Source organism: Manis pentadactyla, chromosome 10, assembly GCF_030020395.1.
Source record: "Manis pentadactyla isolate mManPen7 chromosome 10, mManPen7.hap1, whole genome shotgun sequence".
Classification (NCBI taxonomy): Eukaryota; Metazoa; Chordata; class Mammalia; order Pholidota; family Manidae; genus Manis; species Manis pentadactyla.
Window position 1 is genome coordinate 8,178,063 of NC_080028.1, and position 25,158 is coordinate 8,203,220.

Below are 25,158 nucleotides of genomic sequence, written 5' to 3' on the forward strand. Positions count from 1 at the left end.
AATAGAGTTCAGATATTAAACCAAACATATATGGTCAATTAATATACAGTAAAGGAGCCATGAATATACAATGGGGAAAAGACAGCCTCTTTAACAACTGGTGTTGGGAAAACTGGACAGCTACATGCAAGAGAATGAAACTGGATTATTGTCAACTCCAGACACAAGACTAAACTTGAGATGGATCAAAGACCTAAATATAAGTCATGAAACCATGAAACTTTTAGATGAAAACATAGGCAAAAATCTCTTGACTGGAAGTATGAGCAATTTTTTCCTGGACACATCTCCTTGTGCAAGGGAAATAAAATTAAAAATGAACAAGTAGGACTTTATCAAATTAAAAAGCTTCTGTACAGCAAAGGACACCATCAGCAGAACAAAAAGGCATCCTACAGTATGGGAGAATATATTCATAAACGACTCATCTGGTAAGGGGTTAACATTCAAAATACACAAAGAACTCATACACCTCAAAAATCAAATTAACCTGATTAAAAAATGGGCAGATGACCTGAATAGACACTTCTCCAAAGCAGAAATACAAATGACCAACAGGTACATGAATAGATGCTCCACATTGCTAATCACCAGGGAAATGCAAATTAAAACCACAATGAGTTATCACCTCATACCAGTTAGAACAGCCACTGTCCAAAAGACAAGAAATAACAAATGCTGGTAAGGATGCGGAGAAAGGGAAACCCTCCTACACTGTTGGTGGGAAAGTAAATCGGTGCAACTGCTGTGGAAAGCACTATGAAGGTTCCTCAAAAACTAAAAATAGAAATACCACTTGACCCAGTAATTCCACTTGTAGGAATTTACCTTAAGACAACAAAATCCTGATTTCAAAAGATATATGCACCCTTATGTTATTGCTGCACTATTTGCAATAGCCAAGATATAGAAGCAACCTAAGTGCCCATCAATGGAAGAATGAATAAAAAGAAGATGTGGTACGTATTTCAGCCATAAAAAGAAAAGAAATCCTACCATTTGCAACAACATGAATGGATCTAGAGGGTATTATGCTCAGTGAAATAAGCCAGGTGGAGAAAGACAAATACTGTATGATTTCACTTATTTGTGGAATATAAAAACAAACCAAAACAGAAGTAACAAAACAGCATTAGACTCACAAACACTGAGAAGTGACTAGTGGTTACCAAGAGGGAGGGGTTAGAGCAGGTTGGGAGGGTGAAGGGGATAAAGGGACACAATAATTCACAATCACAATATACATTGGTCATGGGGACGGTAGTACAGCATGGAGAATACAATCAATGATTCTGTAACATCTTTCTACGTTGATAGATAATAATTGCACTAGAGAGGGTTAGGATTTAATAATACAGGTAATTGCTGAACTGCTGTGTTGCACATCTGAAACCAAAATAAGACTGCATATCAACAATACTTGATTTAAAAAGAAAAAAGATATCAGAGTCAGTGTGTGTATCACATCATGCTACAGAATGTTAAGGCGATGACAGAGGAGAGGGAAGTTATGATTAAGTCTGAATTACTTTTCAGGCCTTCTCTCTTCTGAACCTTAATGATTTGTAGGTTGTAGTGCAAATATTTATAAAGATGAGCTGCTCAAAACAAGTCTTTTTTTCCAGAGAAAAGGTCTGTGACTTAAATATGATCTCTGTACCAAAGGGAAATAATATTATGAGAACTGCTGGGCATCCTATTTTCTAATTTCCACTCGTTTACTTCCAAAACCCATTTATTTACTCTAAGGATTCAACCTTTACCCCTCCTTGTTGTATTACCTTATACCATCCTCATCTTTAAAGTTTGAACTTCTAATTGCCTCTATTTCTGAGAAACTTCAATAAGATGCTTTTTCAGATAAAAGTATTCTTTAAGAAAATTCTGAAACAGGCAGGACCAATTCGAGCTACTATTTTCTTTAAATACCTTTAAATATTTTTTGGTATCAAACCCCCAAAAAGTCTAGAAATGCTTTAAAAGTAATAATAGTTGAAATACAAATAAGCTCTATAGACTGAAAGTTTCTTGGTGATAATAATGTTATAAAGCAATACAAAAAACCGTAGACGTATGACCTGCAGAGAGGCCAATGTGCACTGAACACCTTTTAGTATCCTCTACTAAGTACTACCTCCATTTCGTTACCTTCCACTCACTCCTCCAACTCAATACACACTGGCTTTTGCCCTAAACATCTCCCTGGAAGGTTCTCTCCTCCTTAAACCATTAATGACCTTCATTGCCAGTCTAATGGGCACCTTTTCTTCTTTGACTACTACTTCGGACTCTACTGGCCATTTCCTTCCTCTGTCTTTGTGAGACCCTTTGGGACCCACACACTAGCTCTTCAAATCTTACTTTGTTGGCTTCTCATACTCTTGATCAGGGGTCAGCAAACTTTTTCTGTAAAGGACCAGACAGCAAATGTTTGGGCTCTGCTGGCCAAACAGTGTTGTAAAAACTCAACTGTGTACTTGTCAGGAAAAAGCAGCCACAATGTATAAACAAAAGAGTGTAGTTGTGCTCTGTAAAATTTTATATATGACACTGAAATACAAATTTCATTGTCATAAAATATCATTAATTTTTTCCAACCATTAAAAATGTAAAAAACATTCTTAGTTCACAGGCAGTACAAAAATAATCAGTGAATCAGATGTGGCTGAGGGTCACAGTTAGCAACCCCTGCTTTTGACTATTTCCTTACCCAGATTTATAAGATGGTAGCTGAATTCAGTCATGAGCTGTGTCTTACTAAAAAAATTTGTATGTGAATGTGGGGCACCCACTCTCCTCACATTTAAGTTAAGTGAGTACAAACTCTTTCATGCTCAGACTTCAACTATTACTTATGTGCAACTGCTTCCCAAATCATTAACTCCAACTCTGATCTCTTTCAACCTTGCCCTTGCCCTCACCCTCAAACCTATTCCCCAGCCCCCACCCCATTATCTCCTAGCTCAAGAAATGTGGTCATCACCCCACTAGCTGGTCAAGTCAAAGGCCTGTAAGATATCTTAGACTTTGCCCTTGTCCATGAACCACTATCCAATTAACATTAAATTCTACTGAACCAAAGCCTCTCCATTTACTCCTTTCTTTCTACTACCACTGTTCCTAACCCAGTTCAAGTCCTCATTACCCACAATCTTAAATATTGTGTGCCCACCTATCTGAGCCATTTGTCTTATATACCGCATATTCATTCACAGTCTAAAGGCAGACAGTTGCACCTCTGAACAAATGCCTCTATCACCCCTCTAAAAGGTCTGAGGGATACTCAATTAGTTAAGTTTGTAAATTACCTACTTGGGGAAAAAGCCCACCTCAAATATTACTAAATTAGCATAGACTCAAGGTTATCCCAGCCCCCAACATGCACTAGCTGTAATATGCCTTCTGGAATAGACTTGTAAGACAGAGTTGTGGCCAACAGTATTGTAATGGTCCATTAACCCAGGTATGCTGATGGGAAGGTGCTGTCCCTCAGCTGTGTTCCAGTGAGGTAAAGGTTATGAATTACTGCTTTGTGTAACAATATCTAAAAAATTTAACTTATACTGAGCTGGAAGCTTTTCCCTGTTGCTCTGATTCTCACCATTGGTTACTTCGGGGATCAGAATAAACTCACTTAAATCCAACAGACAATTACCAAGGGCACCAGAGCCCTCCAAATCTTTGAAGACAGTTACTTGAGCTTCCCAAGGTGGGAAGTCTTCCCCCGGGAGTTAAACATCCCCACACGTTTAACCTTTCCAGATGTGACACAGGTTCAAATTTCTTGACCAAACTGGCCTAAATTCCACATGGTCCACAGAGGTTGGTATTTGCTCCTTTCCACAGGGTGGTTACCATTCCAGGAACTGCAAATTCCTTCCTAGATACTGCATTTCTACTATGTAGTTTAAGGTTATGTAAGTTTCATAAATAAGTCATTTCATACTGATAATTACTATTAAGCCAACTGTCACCCTAACATCTTTTTAACAAGGCTAAATTGCTATGTCCAAATGCCTCCATTTACATAGTCTACCTTTTTAATCCCAATCTTACCCTTCCTCCCTATTCTATCTGGTCTGTTACATCAATCCCACAAACTAATTCAATTCTCAGTCTAATATCCAACAAACGGGGACATGAGCTCCTACCTTAAGTGCTCCCTATGATTTGTCCCCTGGGCGGCAGGCCCTACTCTCATACATGTCTTCATATAACCTTCACTTGAAAGCCCTGTCCTATTCTCTCCAGAATTCTTTGGGCTTTTTGTTTGCTTGTTTAAGTAATGGAAGATTAAAGAACATAAATTGAATCCACTTTTTCTCTGTAAGATAGACCAAGTCTTACTTCAGTCCTCTGTACAATCAGAGACTCGGTACCAACAGTCTTTTTTTCTTATAGGGTCTGTTGGGAAAAGAGGGGCAGATTCAGAATTAAGAGGAGATTGCCGGAGGAAGCTGTCATCTTTGGGAAGACAGACAGGACCCAGAAATGCCAGCTGAGGAAAGAGAAGATGGGATTTAGAGTGCCTCGGCAGGCTCTTGAAGAACAAGAGCTATTAAACGGAGGGAAAAACCCACAAGAGACGAAGGCTCAACATATCCCAGGGGTTATTTTTATTTTTCCTCCCTGTCTGCTCCCTGGTCCTACCAATTAAATTCCTCAGGAGACCTGAAACAGGTTCTCAGCTCATTTAGGATTATTTTTAGTTTTCGATGGGATGGGATGGGAAGGGACGAGTATAAAACCATGAAGCTGTAATCCATTCTACCATTCTATGATAGGATCTTTGGAAGGAAAACTCAGTAGTAAGTAGAAAAGAAAGTTTGATTTTTAAGATTTTGGCAGAAGAAAGAGGAATGTGTTTCTAAGAACAGACCTGGCACAAAAAAAAAAATCTGAGAAAGAGTGCCTAATGGATTTTCCATTTTTCGACAGAAATACCACTTAACATACAGAGTAGCTTGTTACTATGGCTCAACTGGTACTTGACTTCATGAGCATCAGAGCTGTGGCCAACCCTACAAACCCAGCCCATGTTCCAGTGACCACAGAGCCTGGATATTCCAGGAAAATGCCAATTTTCTCATCTGCTTTCCCCATAAGTCATCAAAAGTCCTATGAATATACTTCTATGCCAAAATCCTTTCCTAGACAGTATACTGGTTTAGAAAATATGAATATTGTACCACTATCAACTGCTCTATTTCTATGGTAAAGTATACTTTCTACTTCAAACAAGTAATTTACAAAGATCCTTCAAAATAAAGCCTACTTCTGGTTTGGGGAACTGGCTGAAAGTACAATGGGAGAATGTTATTCTAATTATGGTAATTATAACTGATAATGTCTTCTATCAGTTTATTTTATAAATCACTACAAAGCCCCCCTGTATCCTTTGAACTGACTTTTGATTAGAAATATACTACAGTAATGTCTAGTCACCAAAGAATTTGTTTTCCTAAGAAACTAGCATAAAATTAGTCTATAAAGTTAGTCCTTCCATCATTGTGACATCCTTTGGTCTAGTGGTCCAACAACACAAAAGTATGAAGAAATCAATCATTAGAGGGCCTCCCATTAGGTCTTGGCCTCTCCTTTACCCTTACCTTCCTCCAAGCTATCACAGTGACATCTGATTCTCTTCATGTACTGGGGTCACCTGCAGAGCTTCTCAGATTACATCTACTAGGGCTGTGGCCGAAGGCCAGGAAGGTTTGGGAAGAGGCCCAGGCTTGTATATTTTGACAAGTCTATGCAAATGATTTTAGCGCACACCGTATTTATGTGGGCAAGGACAGGAGCTGCAACACTGGCCTCAGGAATTAATTCTCTTATTCTTAACGGGAACTGACCAAAAATGTGACCACCAGACAAGACAGTGTAATAAAAATTTGGAGAAGAGAAAGAACTGAAAATATGTAGACCATTAGGTTGAAAATGACCTGAGAGACATCTGCTTCAGTTTACAATACATCATTATTTTGCAATAGAATTAAAACGCATTCTCTTTCTTAAAAAACATATTCTATTCTCTCACTCAGAAGACAGTGTGACCATCATATATAGCACTCCATTTCAGACTCAATGCATGTCATGGACCAAGAGGGTTAACAATCCTCTGCAGTTCCCATCTATAAGTTAGGGGCCAGTGTTTTGCTGTACTGCTCTAAGAAAAGACTTGAAATGAGTTCAAAATCATGACCCATATACCTTCAAAACAAGGTAATACTTTTAAAAATCTCTTTTGCCTCCTAAAAAGTTTAAGGCGAACCAGACACACTACTCTAAGTATTTTTAACTTGTCATTACTGCTCATCAGTGACTGCAAACAACCAGCCTTAATTTACTCTACACCCACTCGCACTTCTCAAATAGACTGGACACTGAGTCAATAGGGACGTAAACTCTAAACACAAAAGGTTCTAATGACTTAAAAAGGAAAAAAAATATCTTACCTTTGGTTTTTTGTTCCGTGACCTGTAAAATAAATTAACAAACATTAAGTAAATGAGAATCACTTTCTAATTTGCTATTACGAGACTACTTTAATTCTAGTAAGTCAAGTAATTCAAGCTGTCAGAAATCCAGAAAAAGCAGCAGGGAGTCAGTCCAGGCACCCTTCTAAAGACAACGGCCACACGTCCAGCTGTGGCTTACCTGACCACCATTATGAAGGGCGCTAAGAATTAAAACAAAAGCATCCCAATCTCCTTGAATGACACAGTCCCTACACCAGGAATGCTGTTTGCCATTTTGATTGCTGTAACTAGAGAGAAACAAATGGCGTGGCATGGAAGCTAAATCAGCCATGGAGACAAACAGATTACCTTGCTAGTACAGACTCAAACACCTGACTTCAAATCTAGAAAGCAAAAGTTCAGGGGCCCATTGTCAGAGGCCATCATAGGAAAGCAGGATGCAAAACCAAGCCACGCCACTTCCTGAATGTGTGAACTAAGTTTTCTACTTATCTTCTGAATGGAGATAATAGTAGTATCTCTCTGCAAAGGGTTGTTTAAGGACTAAATCAGATATCCTATGCCAATGCTCAATAAATGTTTGCTGCTTTTATCAGAGTTAATATCAAACAGCATGAAATATAGAACAGTGAATATGTAAGTTTTGAACAAAGACTGCTTTGTTGAAAGAATTTCTTTATAGTAACTAATACATTTATGGAAGTGATTAGCCTAAAAGGTTGGACAGGCTGAATATAATAATGTTTTTTTAAAATAGTTTGGAAATGATGATTAGGAGCGGCATGGATAACTACTTCTGTTATTGAGAGGAAAATAAAGGAGGGCACCTAATTATACATGCCCTATAATATTAAATCAAAACCACAAAAGGTCATGCATAAGAAAACCATCCAAGAGGAAAAGTGCCAGTGGTTGTTACATTACTGAGAACATGAAATGATTTTGACCCCCTTTCCCCAGCTGTTTATCTTCCAAAACATTTTATAATGATTTTCTTTGTAATAAAATCATTCATACAGACAAGAAGTTTGATTTTTTTTGTGGCTGGTAATCACACCAACTTACTGTTATGGGTGCTCTTCACAATATGCCCCCCTTTGCAGCAAAACCCTGTAGCTAGCCAGTTGTCAAAGTGGACTCCAGCATACCATAGTCAGATGCTGAATCTGAGGTAAACTATCTACTTGTGTTGACCTCTTGGAGTGTCTTGCATTTTTGCATTAAAAAACAAGTGATTCTATTGTACTGAATTTGTGCAGTGTCTTAAAATGATTGTGCTTCCCAGTACTAATTGTTAAAGAGCTTAAGTCTTCTATATAACCTTTCTATAACTCCCATTTGTCCAAAAATGAACTGATTTCTTTAAGGCAATTTAAGTTTGACACCATAGTAAACATTTCTTAGAATGCCATTTTGAAAATGAGTTATACAGAAGTCAGTGTCTTCCCCAGTTGTAACAAACTCAAATCATGTCTGATGTGTCTTAAAATGTGTGTTTTGTTAAAAGAGCTGTCCTGCAGATGGTAAAAACCTGGATTATCAAAGCATGTGTTTTGCCAGCACTAAACAATGATCCTTTAGCAGAATCAGCCTAATGAATGCGAATGGAATCCTTCTTTGACACCTCTCTCATGAATAGAAATCTAACAGTTTACCCAGTGGTGGCTCTAGAAAGAGCAAACTGCCACATCCACTTAACACAACAAAAAGTCTTGTGTTTAATTTCTGTGAGGAAGTTATTTAATTTGGCTTTAAATAAAAGTCAATTCTTCAAGAAAATTATGTTGCCAGCACTCATCTAATTGGGAGGACAGACGTGAAGAGATGATTATAAAAGCAACGGAATGAGCAGCGAGAAATATGTGGAAGCACTAAGAGGCACCACAAATGTCTGCTGACTGACTGAACGAATGACCGCATATGGGATCTCTGGCACTTTCTCTACAATTCTTTGCATTATAGCACATTTTATGCCTTCCAGTTGAGGCACTATCTCTATACTAATGTTGGAAACTAAGATAATCACATGGTAAGCTTTGTGCTTTCTCCTTAAAACTGCTAAATCAGAATTCAATTATGAAATTACACAATGGTTTAGTATGATACAACAGTATCAAAGGCCATGTGTCAGCCTAGATGCTGTGCCAGCTGATCTAGAATATTTTTGAACAAAAATGATTGACTTTTTTTCATATAACCTTTTGAAATTTTATTTACGGTGATTCTCCTCTTTGCCAAAACTTCTCAACCAGTTCTTAATGCAGATGCAAACACACAGGGGAGACTGTCCAGCTATATAAATGACATTCTCTGCATAAATAATTCTAATTCATTCTTGAATAAACCCACACCACCTTTTATTTTAAATCATTTTTCTACTAGTGGGATCCAAGTGGAAGTTTACAGATGCACATTTTACTAATCACTTCTAGATACTGATATTTTCAGGTTAAGAAAATATTGTTACTTATGTGAAGAATGAGGGTGGACTGCCACGGCCTAAAAAAATTGCTGTTTGGCATCTCCTTGTTACCAGCCTTTACACAAGTTCCCCAGGGGCCAGCCTGTCAACCATCCATTCCCACCCACACTGTTAAACACAAGTTTTGTACCAATGTAGTAGATGAAATGTGAATGCCGTAACGGAAAGAAAGCCTTCAGTGAGGTTGACTCTCCCATTACCCCAGTTGGAATGTCAGTGTGTGCAGGGCAGAGGGGTAATGCCCCTGACACCCCCTAGCAGGTGAGCCTGATTACTGCAACCTCAGTGATGCAGGATGTAGCTGTATACCCCAAAGAAGTACAAAAAAACATTTCTGGGTTGTTATCTGACATCTTTATTCAGGCTCTTTACTGTCATTTTAGACAATTCTAACAAGCTCAGATTAGAAGCAACATTAGAAGCAGGTACTCTGATAGCTTAACAATGTGGTGGTGAGTACACCACTATTAATAGAAACAGAAACACAACTAAACTGCAGAAAACCTTCAAGAGCACAACAGCACCAAACAATAATGAATATTCCTTTTAATTAAGTCACAAAGAAAAGATAAATTACATTTCAAATGTTTAACATGGCAGGGTCATACACAACCCATTTCAGAAAGTATTTCCAGTACTGTTTTTATGCTGGCACTCATAAGTGATTTATTTAAATAATTCAGAAAGCCGAATTATGGGAAACACTATATCTAATAATGCTGTAAAAATATGCAGTGTCCTTTATATCTTGCATGGATTTGTGTTCAATTGCCTTGAGTCTGTTTAAATCTAGAGTTCCCTCTGAAACTGGTACACAACTCAACTTAACTTCAATAACCTGGCACCACAGTGGAGACACTCAAACCTGCCTTACAGTAAGGTCCTGCTTACCAAGTGCTTCAAGAAGTGGTAATAAGAACTGGAGGCAAATCATTTTATCTCCAAAAAGGTTCCTAAGCAACCCTGTGGAGCCAGAGCCCAAGTCAGGTAATGCTAAAAATGTGGTGAGGTAGGGCAATAAGATCAGACAATGGCCAGGGCAGAGGGGCATACGCTGAAGGCAAGGGGACAGCCCTGTCGGACAATCTCTTCTACTAAGTCTTGCCAGTTGGCAGCTATCAGCTGTATGTCTTTTTTCCTTTAGCATCTCTTTTTCCCTGAACAAATTCCTCAAAGACACTGCAATACTATCTCCCCCAAAGCACTAAATGGGCACACTGGGAGGTTTCTTTATGGAATTATCAAAAGGCAGACTCATTTAAATGAAAGTGCTTTGGTGGACCAAAAAGAGAACATGAGGACAAACTCCAGCAAGCCTTGAAAAGTTATTCTATAAGCTTGCTTAAGAAAATGCAGATTAACTATGATATACATAAGGAAATTCGACAAGAATTTAAGTGCTGATGACTCTCTTGCTTTTCGCAGTATTGTTTACTACTGTTTTCATAAAATCAGCTGCAGCATTACTTCATATCTACTTTATGGTAACAAATGTAGGTCTCTAACTTTCCCCCACTTTAAAAAATTTCACACAGGCTAAGTCAGTAGCATATTTAAGATGTCAGGTATCCAAGACAAGGCAGTCACTTAATTTAGATTCGTGGTGGATATAAAGACTGACTTAAATGATTAAACCCACCTTCTGAGTGGCTTCTTTTTTCTTTTTATCCTCTTTCTTCCTTTTCTTGTCTTCCATTAACTGTTCTTCCCTTTCTTGCTCCTTCTCTCTGTTGAAGTAATGTCACACCAGAAGGTTAAACTCCTATATTCAGTCTTTTTGTGTAGCAAATTAAATGCTAGTATATGCTGTGCAAGACATTTCATCTCTGACTGAGCAGAGCGCAGCATTGTGAGGATGCATAAAATCAGCACATTTAGTGATATCCGTTTCTTTGCTTTGACACTCCTCTCGCAAAATAGGATGTTAAGTTTGGTTTCCAAGAAGCCCATTAGAGTGAACTTTATACTGTAACTTCTGAAAAGAATACACACACACACACACACACACACACACACACACACAGGATTAATGTATTTCCACTCAGCAAAGAACCTGATTTTGAAATATATGACAATATACAGTTGGCTTCTGGCAATATTCCTGGACTCTATGGATCTATAGGACCCTCAGTACCTGCCTTGAAAACACAAGTAGAAAACATGTCAAAACATACAGCATTAATAATATAGAAGAAAAATATGGAACATATTTTTTGAGGCAATATTCCTCACAAATAATGCAGAATATGTTAACTCAATTATGGTACCCAGGTATTTATCATAATTTAGGTGTTTTCCCTAAACATTTTTTAAACTGTAATTTAAGTGCCTTCAAAGTGATGAACATAAAACTCTATGTTCTATATTACGTATATATATATATATGTTCACACTTGTGTTTTTAAGGCAAGTACTGAGTGTGCACTGTAAATCCATGTATTCCCAGATGAATTCAGAGTTGTGTTTTGCCCCCTCAATTAGAAAAATAATACACAATCATAAATATTCTGGTTGAAGAAATGTGCTGAATATTAAGAAATTAAGATAGTATAATTTATGACTCACGTTTTAAAAGTAATGTAATATTTATCCTAATATATTCTAATATAATATACATAGAAAGCCACCACTTTTCACTTTATGTATCAACTGGGAAGAACATATAAGCAACTACTGGTATAACTTCAAAGCTCAAGAAAGGAAACCCTACTGCCATGCTTACTGAATTTCACAGCAGTTAAGTAGAGTTAGTTATCTAGTTCACAGTTCCCCAAGGTACTGAACAGATAGAACACATACATCAACACTCCAAATCCATGGTTCATAGATAACACCTATTAAGTGTTAAGTGCTAAGTTAAAAATCAGACAAATTAAAGAAAAATGTTAAGTAAATGTTTGCAGACCTGGAATAATTTACAAAAATGGTTCCTGAAGGACTCAAGTTTGAGGAGTGATACCACTCACCCTACACAAAAGGAACTGAGGACAACACTGAGGCACTCTCAAGAATAGGAAATTAACATTGTATTTATAGAGGGGTCAGTCCAACAAGAGGATATAACCATTCTATACTCCCAACATAGGAGCACCTATGTATGTGAAACAAATACTAACAGAATTAAAGGGGGAAATAGAATGCAATGCATTCATTCTAGGAGACTTCAACACACCACTCACTCCAAAGGTCAGATCCACCAGACAAAAAATAAGTAAGGAGACAGAGGCACTGAACAACACATTAGAACAGATGGACCTAACAGACATCTAGAGAACACTCCAACAAAAAGCAGCAGGATATACATTCTTCTCAAGTGCACATGGAACATTTTCAAGAATTGATCATACACTAGGCTACAAAAAGAGCCTCAGTAAATTAAAAAAGATTCAAATTGTACCAACCAGCTTCTTAGAACACAAAGGTATGAAACTAGAAATAAACTATGCAAAGAAAACAAAAAAGCCCACAAACACATGGAGGCTTAACAACATGCTCCTAAATAATCAGTGGATCAGTGACCAAATAAAAACAGAGATCAAGCAATATATGGAGACAAATGAAAACATTAACTCAACACTGTAAAATCTGTGGGACACAGCAAAGACCATGCTAAAAGAGAAGTATATTGCAATGAGAAGTATATTGCAATGCAGGCGTACCTCAGAAAAGAAGAACAATCCAAAATGAACAGTCTAAACTCACAATTAATGAAACTAGAAAAAGAACAACAAAGGGGGCCCAAAATCAGTAGAATGAGGAACATAATAAAGATCAGAGCAGAAATAAATAGAATTGAGAAGAATAAAACAAAAGAAAGCATCAATGAAAGCAGGATCTGGTTCTTTGAGAAAATCAACAAAATAGATAAACCCCTCGTCAGACTTACCAAGAAAAAAAGAGAGTCTACACACATAAACAGAATCAGAAATGAGAAAGGAAAAATCACTACAGACACCACAGAAATACAAAGAATTATTACAGAGTACTATGAAAAATTACATGCTAACACAATGGATAACCTAGAAGAAATGGACAACTTTCCAGAAAAATACAACCATCCAAGAATGACCCGGAAGAAACAGAAAATCTGAACAGACCAAATTACCAGCAACAAAATTGAATTGGTAATAAGAAAACTCCCTAAGAACAAAACACCTATAACCAGATGGCATCACTGCTGAATTTTATCAAACATTTAGTGAAGACCTAATACCCACCCTCCTTAAAGTTTTCCAAAAAGTAGAAGAGGAGGGAATACTTAACAAACACATTGTATATGGCCAGCATCACTCTAATACCAAAACCAGACAAAGACACCACAAAAAAAGAAAATTACAGACCAATATCCTTGATGAACATAGATGCAAAAACACTCAAGAAAATATTAGCAAATTCAACTCAAAAATACATCAAAAAGATCTTTGTTTTGTCCTTTTGTCTATCAATGATCAAGTAGGATTTATTCCAGGGATGCGAGGATGGTACAACGTTTGAAAATCCATCAACATCATCCACCACATCAACAAAAAGGACAAAAACCACATGATTATCTCCATAGATGCTGAAAAAGCATTTAACAAAATTCAACATCCATTCATGATAAAAACTCTCAACAAAATGGGTACAGAGGGCAAGTACCTCAACATAATAAAGGCCATATATGACAAACCCACAGCCAACATCATACTTAACAGCGAGAAGCTGAAAGCTTTTCCTTTAGATTGGGAACAAGACAAGGATGCCCACTTTCCCCAGTTTTATTCAACATAGCTCTGGAGGTCCTAGCCATGGCAGTCAGACACGCAAAGAAATTAAAGGCATCCAGATTGGTAAGGAAGATTTTGAACTGTCCCTGTTTGCAGATGACATGATACCGTACATAAAATCCCTAAAGAATCCACTCCAAAATTACTAGATCTAATATCTGAATTCAGCAAAGTTGTGGGATACAAAATTAATACACAGAAATCTGTTGCATTCCTATACACTAATGATGAACTAGCAGAAAGAGAAATCAGGAAAACATTTCCATTCACAGTTGCATCAAAAAGAATAAAATACCTAGGAATAAACCTAACCAAGGAAATGAAAGACCTATACTTGGAAAACTACAAGACACAGATAAGAGAAATTAAAGAAGATACCAATAAATGGAAACACATCCCTTGCTCATGGATAGGAAGAATTAATATTGTCAAAATGGCCATCCTGCCTAAAGCAATCTACAGATTCAATTAAATTCCAATCAAAATACCAACAGCATTCTTCAAAGAACTAGAGCAAATTGTTCTAAAATTCATATGAAACCACAAAGACCCTGAATAGCCAAAGCAATCCTGAGGAGGAAGAATAAAGCAGGGGGTATTATGCTCACCGACTTCAAGCTCTACTACAAAACCACAGTAATCAAGACAATTTGGTACTGGCACAAGAACAGACCCGTAGAACAATGGAACAGAATAGAGAGTCCAGATATAAAAACCCAACCATATATGGTCAATTAATATACAGTAAAGGAGCCATGGATATACAATGGGGAAATGACAGCCTCTTCAACAGCTGGTGTTGGCAAAACTGGACAGCTACATGCAAGAGAATGAAACTGGATTATTGTTTAGCCCCATACACAAAAGTAAACTGGAAATGGATCAAAGACTTGAATGTAAGTCATGAAACCATAATACTTTTAGAAGAAAACATAGGCAAAAAATCTCCTGAATATAAACATGAGCAACTTTTTCCTGAATGCATCTCCTTGAGCAAGGGAAACAAAAGCAAAAATGAACAAATGGGACTACATCAGACTAAAAAGCTTTTGTACAGCAAAGGACACCATCAGTAGAACGAAAAAAGGCATCCTACAGTATGGGAGAATATACTTGTGAATGACACATCTGACAAGGGGTTAACATCCAAAATATATGAAGAACTCACACACCTCAACACCCAAAAAACAAATTACCCAATTAAAAGGGGGCAGAGGAAATGAACAGACAATTCTCCAAAAGAGAAATTCAGATGGCCAATAGGCACATGAAAAGATGCTCATCGCTAATTATCAGGGAAATGCAAATTAAAACCATAATGAGATATCACCTCACACCAGTTAGGATGGCCAACATCCAAAGACAAGGAACAAGAAATGCTGGTGAGGATGCAGAGAAAGGGGAACCATCCTAAACTGCTGCTGGGAATGTAAACTAGTTCAACCATTGTGGAAAGCAACATGGAGGTTCCTCAAAAAACTCAAAATAGAAATACCATTTGTCCCAGGAATTCCACTCCTAGGAGTTTACCCAAAGAAAACAAATTCTCAGATTCAAAGACATACCACCCCTATGCTTACTGCAGCACTATTTACAGTAGCCAAGATACGGAAGCAACCTAAGTGTCCACCAGTAGATGAATGGATAAAGATGTGCTACATGTACACAATGGAATACTATTCAGCCGTGAGAAGAAAACAAATCCTACCATCTGCAACAACATGGATGGAGCTAGAGGGTATTATGTTCAGTGAAATAAGCCAGGCAGAGAAAGACAAGTACCAAATGATTTCCCTCATTCGTGGAGTGTAACAACAAAGGAAAACTGAAGGAACAAAACAGCAGCAGACTCAGACTCCAAGAAGGGACTAGTGGTTACCAAAAGGGAGAGGTAGGGGAGAGGTGAGTGAGGGTGGGTGGGGAGGGAGGGAAAAGAGGATTGAGGGGTATTATGATTAATACACATGGTATGGAGGGGGTCATGGGGAAGACAGTGTAGCACAGAGAAGACAAGTAGTGAGTCTATGGCATCTTACTACACTGATGGACAGTGACTTCAATGGGGTATGGGGGAAACTTGATAATATGGGTGAATGTAGTAACCATAATGTTTTTCATGTGAAACCTTCATAAGAGTATATATCAATAATACCTTAATTAAAAAATGTTTTTAATGGGGAAAAATATTTATAGAAAACAATAACTAAACAAAAGAAAGTGTTTTGACCTACATGTCAAGTTTTCCGTGGTTTTGTCCACATTCACAAATACTGGCCTTTCTCCTTCTTGTCTCTGAGCATAAAAATACAACAGACAAATGTGCACAATTCACACTCTAAAGGTAAACTACATGAAAACTTTAAAAATACAACCACAGAAGAGAGTTTACTGTAATTTCCTTAGGTTTAACGCTGGATTTCTTTGGGGTCAGACCATGTGTCCATCAGTCTCAGTGTGAAGCTCTTGGTGAAACCCACTCACAACAGTGTACTACTTTAATGGATTTACATAAATTGGCAAGATGGATGTTGACCATCTAAGGGAGGCTGGCCATAGATCCTGTTATATTTGGTTCTTAAGAGTCTCTTGCTTCCTCTGGCTACAAGTGGAAGGAGAAGATGGGGATCCTCATGACTCAGTTACTATAGTAACTTGGTTCCCACATTTTAAGGTACAACTGACTAGAAAAAGAACAACCAGTCTGAAGATCTCCTGTTCAAATACTCGATGCTTTAAAAAGCTTTAAGTTATCATTTTTTCTTAATCTCTTCTAAAATTAAGTTTATTTTAAAATTAAAATGTAAAAAAAAAAAGCAAGTCTTTAATGAGACACATTCTTAAAAAACAACTAACCTTTTCAAACATTTTTTTCCTATAAACAGGTAATTCAGGGAAAGGGATTGAAATTCCGGTTCCTTATGAGATTTATTTCCAAAACAAATATTTTTCAAAGCTTTCCAGGAGACAGGCTGTGCTTTCACCCTGATCTTTTACTGTGTATATTGGTAGAATTTAGTCTTCTCTTTAAATCTCACTTCCTTAGGAAGAATTTACTTTCTTAAACCAAACCTGACTTAAAAACCAGCTGTTCACTTAAAAATGAATCCAAAAGTATGGGGTGCCACTTTCTTCTAATTCAGTTGTGCTCTATCTTGGCCATACATTAGCATCATTAGCTGTAAAATCTCCCTATGCTGAATCAGAGCCCAAGCAGGGCAAAGAGGGCACCCATGCAGGGCAGGCACGTATGTGGTGGTGAGGTGAGACTGGTTACTACAGGGGGGGTTCATCAATCAACAGCATATTAATGATGATAACTGGTTTCTCGCTGTCAAAAAAAGGAACTACCACAACAGAAAGGGAAAAACTTCAAAGGAATCCTATGCAGTTGGATCAGAATTAGTGATTGGTATGAACTCAAGGTTTTTAATAGACATAGACAAGACAATAAATACAGAAGTAACTTTGTGAGTATATGTGTGCCTGTATTTCTTCATGTGTGCCAATCCACACATGCACATACTTACTCCCTAGCTCTACTGCTAACAGGCTTGGAACAAGCAACACCCAAATAGCCATGAACATACCGAGCATCTAGACTGTGCCTTCCCAATATCATTTTTCACCAAAGAACCAGATTTCTTTGGAAAAAGAGCTAATTTGGAGCCCGGGTAAGGAAAGTACAAGATGTTCCTGGAATATTTCCTTGCCAAGAAGCAAGGAAATGTTCAACAAATGATGGGATACGTTAAATGGTCACAGAGGCCAGTCTGAAGGGGCTCCTGAAAGATAAATCTGGGACAATATGATGTAAAAATAAATAATGATAGCAAGACATGATAAACCACTGTATAAAATAGAAAAACATTAAGTCCATCCAGACAGAAGTAAATGAATAAACTGAAAGTGAAAGGAATGGAATATTCACTTAGTTTTAAAGCACCTCCTCCCAGAAATATTTACACAAAGGAGAAAAGATTAGTTATATACAGAGGAGCTGGCAGGCCCCACCTTATTGAAGTAATCCATGTGAATGAACATCATCAGTAAAGGGACAAACTGAAGTTTTGAGTTACTTGATAGGATGCTATTAGGAACACAGTATATATAACCTGAATACTACCATGAAGAAAGATCAGACAACCCCAAACTGACAGGCATTTTGCTGGTCTGCAATCTTCAAAATTTCAAGGTCACTGAACCTCAAATGTATGGAGACAAAAGAGACACAACCAAATGCAAAGTGTACCCTTTTTTGCTTTGAAAAGGCCATTTGCTTTTTCACTGGTTGTACTGGAGATAAATAGGAGAAAGTTTTTGTTTTTTAGAAATACACTAAGTATTGAACAAAGGGATGCAGGTGATAGGATACTGGGTAAGCAATTTATTCTTAAATGACTGAGAAAAAAAGTGTGTATGTGTGGTTTTTTAAATCATACCTTCAACTTTTCTGTTAAGTTCAAGATTGTTTCAAAGCAAATAAACAAAACAAAACAAAACCCAGAATCAACAAAACCATTACCCAGATACCCAGATAGCCCCCCAGATCAACTACATAGGAATCTCTGGGGAGAGAACCACTGCTCTAAATTCTTTTGTTTAAGCCTACTCTTTGAAAGATCTATTTATGTCTCAAAATTTAAGCTTTCCACACAGCAAATACAAATACCAGGTAACTAGGTGGGTCCCACTTAACCATCAACTGGTTCTAAGTCTGAAAGCAGGAGAAATCACTCATATTCTCTCCCATCTCTAACTACACAGCCAAATGGCAAGTGTAAAAAACTGTAATCTAGAATACATCTAGAATGGTAAAAAGCCCAAACTACTTTAAGAATGACTAAGGTGGAAAAAATACAACATTTTCTTCTTTATTTTTTTGTGTAAAAACCATTAGCTGAAAGAAGTAGAAATTACTTTTTTTCTTAAAGAAAGACAACACTTGAATAAAAGGCAGAGCAAGACTCCTGTTCTGCTTTCAAGTTCAGAACACTGAAGGGCAAGAACGCTGACATTCCTAAGACCCTGCTGCATGGAGCATCCAGAACCTCCAAGGATCCGAGACCGTGAGAGGGGGAAGTTCAGAGCTCTACTATCTAGATGACAACTACCTAGAACTGACATTCACGGCCATTCATAGTACAGTTCCAACTTCTACAGTTTTCCTCACCCAGTCTGCATACCTGGCATAAAAACTTTCCGCCTTTTGTTGCCCAGTCACCTTACCCTGTGGTCAGGTCTCAGCTCAACATCCATCTGCTGGGAGGAAACCTTTCCTGACAGCTCCAGTTCCTAAGAAACTCAGCCTCCTCTGTACAACCCACGACTACTGCCCTGCCTCTCTGACCCTCGAGGTGTCCCAAGGCTGATGCTCAGTCACTGGTGGCATCAGATATGAGATAACTTTTTGTAGCATAGTGGCTTTGATCTGGGCTCTGGGAAGTAGAGACTGGCTTGGGGGCTCCTCTGTGTTTCACTTCTGTCCTACCGGGATGCCCAGGAATTGATCCATTCCCTTAACAAATTCCCATAAAAAAAGCCAGACACTTTTTCTAAGCACTGGGAATACAGCAGAAACAAAACCAAGCCCCAGCTCTCAGGGGGCTTACATTTCAGTGGGGGAGATAGGCAAACAACCTAACAAAATATGTAAGAGAACACATATAAAATAGATACTTTAGGTGCTAACAAGTGCCCCAAAGAGGACAGGACAGGGTAAGACAATTAAGAATGACAGGCAGGAAAGAGAGAAACCATTTGACACCGGAAGAAAGGGTGGCCTAAGATAAGAGGTGGCCTAAGAACAGAGACCCACCAAGGTGAGGGACATGTGGATATCTGGGAAAGAGCATTCCAGATGGGGGTGAACAGCAAATGTAAAGGAATGAGACTGGTGTTTCTGAAGAATGCAAGGAGGCTGCTGAAGCAGAGGGCAAAAGAGAAGAAAGTGGTCAGAGAGGTAGCAGGGCTCTCCTTAGAATGACTGCATTTTTCATCTTAACTGGGACACATCTTCTGAGAGCTGAATAAGGACCAGTACTGCCAAAATCTCTTATTCTCACCTTCAATCAAATGGCCCATCTCTCCCCTCAGGTGTCAACATTTTGAGAGCTCCTTCTTCTGTACTCACAGGTGGCTGGCATGCCTCTCTCAGAGCACCTACCACACTGTGGAAAAGTGAGCAAAATATGTTTCCATTTGCTCGTGATGAGTCTCTGACCAGAGGAGCTGACTGTACCACTACCATATGTACAGAGCACAAATATCAGGGACACAGTGGGCTTCCAGGTTACCAAAATAATTACAGAGTGAACAACATTCTTCTATCCCTTCCAAGGGACACGAGTTCAAAAGAAAAACCCCCAAACAATCAAATCGTTTAACATACATACACTGAGTTATTATTATGTGCCGGGCACTGATCTAAACACTGGGGATGTAACAGTGGGTGAAAGAGTCAGTCCCTCCCCTCAGGGAGTTGGCATTCAAGATAAACACAATCCCAGGAAATCATTACAAATGCCATGGGGAATATAAAGCTGAGAGAGGGGCTAGAGCAGGACCAAGAAGGAAGGGACAGGAAGACGGTGGCCCATGTTACACAAGATGCTCACAGAAGGCCTCTGTGAGGCAGCGAGAGACCTAAAATGAAGAAAACTATCTGGGAGGTGAGCAAACGGTAAGTACAAGGGCCCTGAGAAGGGAAAGTGGGTGGTGTGAGCTTGGGGCTTTCTTCTTCTTTGGGGATGACGGATACTTCTTCCCCTTATGGCTCAGCAATTCCCCCAACTCCGCCCTTCAGAGTTTTCTGTGTTTACTATGGAATAACAGCCCTCACTCACACCCAAAGAACAGGGTATCCCATTTCTTAAAAGCTTCCCATCTACCTCATTCATTCATTAATTCAGTGCCTACGTGATGCCAACCAAGCTCTGTGCTGGAGGCTCAAAGTTTAGCAGCAAACAAGTTGCAGTGCCACCTGCCCTCCTGGAGCTCTAGGTTTAACTTTTTAAGCAGCTGTACCTTGCCTACAACCTAGCCAACATCTTCAGGGCAGGAAGCTATCTATGTTCTTGCTCTGCCCTTCGTCTTCACCAGCATTTTGGGGAACTCTGAAGACAGCTTGCAGTACTTTTGCTGTTGTGAAAGTACCAGGACCTTATACATATGAATTCATGGCCTCTGATAATCCAGGTAAGAGATCAACTTTTTCTCATAAGCTAGTTCCTGAGTTCATGTGCCTAAGCCCATCATGCTTCAACCTCAAATATAGGTAGGCTGACGTTTTCATACTTGAAAGCAGTGATCACCCATACACTGACTGATGAAAACATTAGAAGAGCCTCGATTCAGATTAACAGCCAGGACTCATCTTGACAGGTAAATGTCTCCAGATATAAAGAGCACCTTCCTTTTCCTTAAGGTCTGGATAACTGACCATAATAGCATCAAAACCTATCCCTGATGCTCTGTGGTCAGTAAATGTGGTGGTACCTTTGGTCCCAGTTCATAGCCAACTCCACACAATCAAGGCTGACAGACCCACACAGACACAGTTGTGCCACCCCACACACGAAACATGCCAGAAGCAAACCAATACTATAAAACATTTCTGAAATGACCAGTGGTTATCAGGGGCTACCAGGGCAGGTGGCGTGAGGTAGCTGTAATTATAAAAAAGGACACCACTAGTTGATCCTTGTAGTGAGGGAGCTATTCTTATCTCGACAGTGGTTCTGAACACACAAACTGTACAGAACTAAACACAACTTACACAAATAAGTACAAGATGCTCACCTAGTACAAGTAAACTAGGGAGAACTAAGTAAGATTGGTTGAGATACTGTATTATAGATCTACAAGAAGAAACCACTGGAGGAAACTGGGGAAAGAGCACAAGGAATCTCTATGTGTTATTCCTTACAATGTAAATTATTATCTGTGAATTTACACACTGTGTAACCTGTAATGCGTAAGAATCTACAATTATCTCAATAAAATTTTTAGTTAAAAAAAAGCTTCAAACCCTGACTCATTTAGTTATTTAAAATTTTTTCAAGACTTCTACTTTATACTATTTTAAAAATAGCTCTTCATGAAGTTACGTAAGAGTCAAAGGAATTTTAGTAATAGTTTAGTCCTGACATTCACAGATACGTATTTTTAAAAATATTCTATCTCCACTTCATCTTATTAATACGTTCAAATTGTTATAGTTTTACCAATCGAGGTTCCTTGTGTTAAATACATTAGATATATGATAAATATGATACCATAGGGTTATTTAAAAAGTTCCTCTACTGTATAATTCATAATATAATTCTTTTACTGAGAATTTTAGTGATATAAAGGTAATATAAGCTATTATTTGATTGTGGTGGATATGTACATCAATCTGGCCGACACCACTTCCAAGCCCCTTCAGGCCTATTCCCAGACTCCGTTAAACTAGAGATGGAGATGGGATTTATGTTCTGCCAGTAAGGTGTGCTTGTGTGTGACTTTAATAGGGAACTGTCAGTTTACAGGACACCAATCCTCTAAGGGACCATGGGGTCGACATCTGTATCAGTGTTCCTGAATGTTCAGGAAGAGGAAAAAGCTCCAGTGGGGTTCCCAGTTCCACTGTGTGGGTCCCAAGCATCTGTGAGATAGTGTCATCATTTAATAAACCCCTGGCAACAGTGAGAGTGAATTCTGCTGTCTGTACACTAAGAACTCTTTCCAACATAGATTTATACAGCGCTTCCCAAAGCACATCTAAGTGTATGTGACTTGTATAGACACTTATTTCCTTAAAAGACAAACAATAATTTTAGCGATTTATAAAACAGTAAGAAAATAACTAGGCACAAAACCACTAACAACCATAACCAATTAAGGATTAATGAAATGACATGCATATCTGGGCTGAGAAAAGTTAACAAAAAGAATGCAATGAAGAGTTAAGCCAAGTGCTTGAAGTATCCACTTAGAGTGTTTTAATTAAAATGCACACTGAAAGAGAGCATGTTGGAACATATCCATTCAGGCAGAGGAAATTTACATGGTAGGGTACTCTAAGTATCTGTACTGGATTTGTTCTTAACATTTTTTCATTTGCTGGGTCTGACTGAGGGTATTTAATGGGATGCTAATGTAATTGGCACATGAGAGTAGACAAGGCCAAACCGCACTGAGGCATAAAAATCATTCAACACTAAGTGGCTCATAGGAAAAAAAAAAAAAAAGGTAATATTAAGCCTAGAGAAATTACGGTAAATGCATTTTTTATTAACTTAGATGGATGCAGAAATTTCTCCTGCCCTCAGTTTCATCATGTCACATATGACAGGCAACTCTTTTATATGTCAGCAACAAAATTTAACATATCTCCTTCTACATAATGGGTTATCTTCCTATGTGGGGTTGTGTAAAGCAATGCTTCTCCAACTTTAATGGGAATCTTGTTAAAATGTAGGTTCTTATTTAGTAGGTGTGGGTTGGGAGCTACTAGTCTTCATTTCTAATAAGCTGCTTGTCCCCAGGCCTTATTCTGTATAGCACAGGTATAAATTAGCACTTGGTTGTTTCTTTCCAAGAAAACAAGGAATTGTAGTTATTTCTCCAAGGATAAACATTAACTGCGTTAACATCAAGCTTATGCCTTATTATTCCCATCTATGTTTCAGGGCCAAATTTACAGTGTGATCTTTATATATTAAAAAACAATTAAACAACTCATGTAGTACCATATATGCACGGAATTCCACATTAGGATTGCTAGAACCAAATCTGTGCTTGCAAAAAAAAAAAAATGTGGACAACAAATGTAAGGCATCAACAACTGAAGGGTGCCATCAACTGCATGCAGATTTCAGAGATGTCAACATACACAAGAATTTAAGTTTCAGAATCAATGAACTATGGTGGTAAGACTTTTTTTGCTACAAAGCCTCTGACTCTAAGCTTCTCACAAATTGCCCACTTTCCACATTTTGAGGCACATGCAGGGAATAGGCTTATTTGGAATTACTCAAACCAAATGAAGTAAGATAATAAATTTAAAAGAACTTGTTTCCACTTTCAGAAATTCCATGAGGCAAAAGTTGTAACCAATTATTTGGGGGATTTTTCCCCGCAAAGCAGTTCAGGGCTAGTATGGTGCCACCTGAAAAACATCTAATTTGAAATTCTTCTTATGCCTTACATACTCTTACCAGGTAGCCCAGCCATCTCTAACAAAGGAATCTTCTAACATTCTATTCAATCTTAGTGCAGCTGTTAGGAAGTTCTTTATATTGCCTCAGAAACCATCTCCTCATAGTTTCTACCACTGGTCCTAAGCCTTCCTTTTCAGACTGCACAGAACAAGTATTTTAAGTATTAATAAATGAAAATACTTTTAAGTATTTGTCATCATCTATCATGCATCCTTGAGGCACTCACAGTTCTTTCAAACATTCCACATGTGACCTGGTTTTCTATCCCCTCACCGCTGGGATCATTTTCCTCTAAACATGTTCCAGTTTGTCTACATTCATCCAATTATTGATTAAGGCAGGACTGACAAAGTAGGCTTGCTACTTCCTTGTCCCAGATAAATACAGCACTGCCATGACTGTCAAAGAGCCCATGAGCCTTCTTGGAAATCACATCTTACTGAGTTACAGCCACCCAATACCCCCTTTTCCCACAGTACTGCAAAGTCACTTTTTCATGACCAGGTGCAGGATCTTACATGTATCTCTATTAATGCCCTCTGTGCCAGACTGTCAACCTCCTACAGTCTCTCAGGCATTGTAGGGGAAAAGGCCTGGAACTACATTCCCCAGAATCCCATTCTCCATTTGTTCTAGGTTAAATGCTGCCAGTGAGAAAAAAGCATCCATTTGAAATCTGGAAGGCAGAAGTCAATATGCTTTGAAAGCATTTGCAAATAGACACAAGTGGCAGCAGACAGAACTTTCCACTTTTACGGCAGGTAAGTCTAAGTAATTCTGGAGCTGCAGGCAGCTAAGATCAATGCTTTCCTAGGAGCCTGGCACTCTTCATCAACAATCATAGAGATCCCCTGAATTTTCTATACAGACTTTCTAATGGTTGTGTGAACCTTTAATCCCCTATATTTAAATAAAGCCTTTCCATCTTAAAAAATACATGGAGTCTACAAAAGCTTCCAGAATTAATACATGACTTCAGCAAGGGTGCAGGATACAAGACCAATATACAAAATCAGTTATTTTTTTAATTAAAGTATCAGTGATATACAATCTTATGATGGTTTCACATAAACAACACACTGGTTTGAACATTCACCCATATTGTCAAGTCCTCATCCCCTCCATCGCAGTCACTGTATACGAACGTAGTAAGATGTTATACAGTCATTAATTGTCTTCTCCATGCTTTACTTCCTTTCCTGTGACCTACCTATATTGTGATTGTG

The 25,158-nt window shown here is 38.3% G+C and overlaps 1 protein-coding gene across 4 annotated transcripts in view; it reads right to left on the reverse strand.

Annotated features, from left to right (window-relative positions):
- The window catches only part of TNRC6B (trinucleotide repeat containing adaptor 6B), a 282,415-nt gene that overhangs the window by 60,740 nt on the left and 196,517 nt on the right, over positions 1-25,158 (reverse strand). For all 4 annotated transcript variants that reach the window (XM_057486340.1, XM_057486341.1, XM_036931424.2 and 1 more), the window contains 2 exons: positions 10,604-10,691; positions 6,459-6,480 (listed from right to left, as the gene is read on the reverse strand). In XM_057486340.1, coding sequence (XP_057342323.1) covers positions 6,459-6,480; positions 10,604-10,691 — 110 coding nt within the window. The remainder of the gene's footprint in view (positions 1-6,458; positions 6,481-10,603; positions 10,692-25,158) is intronic.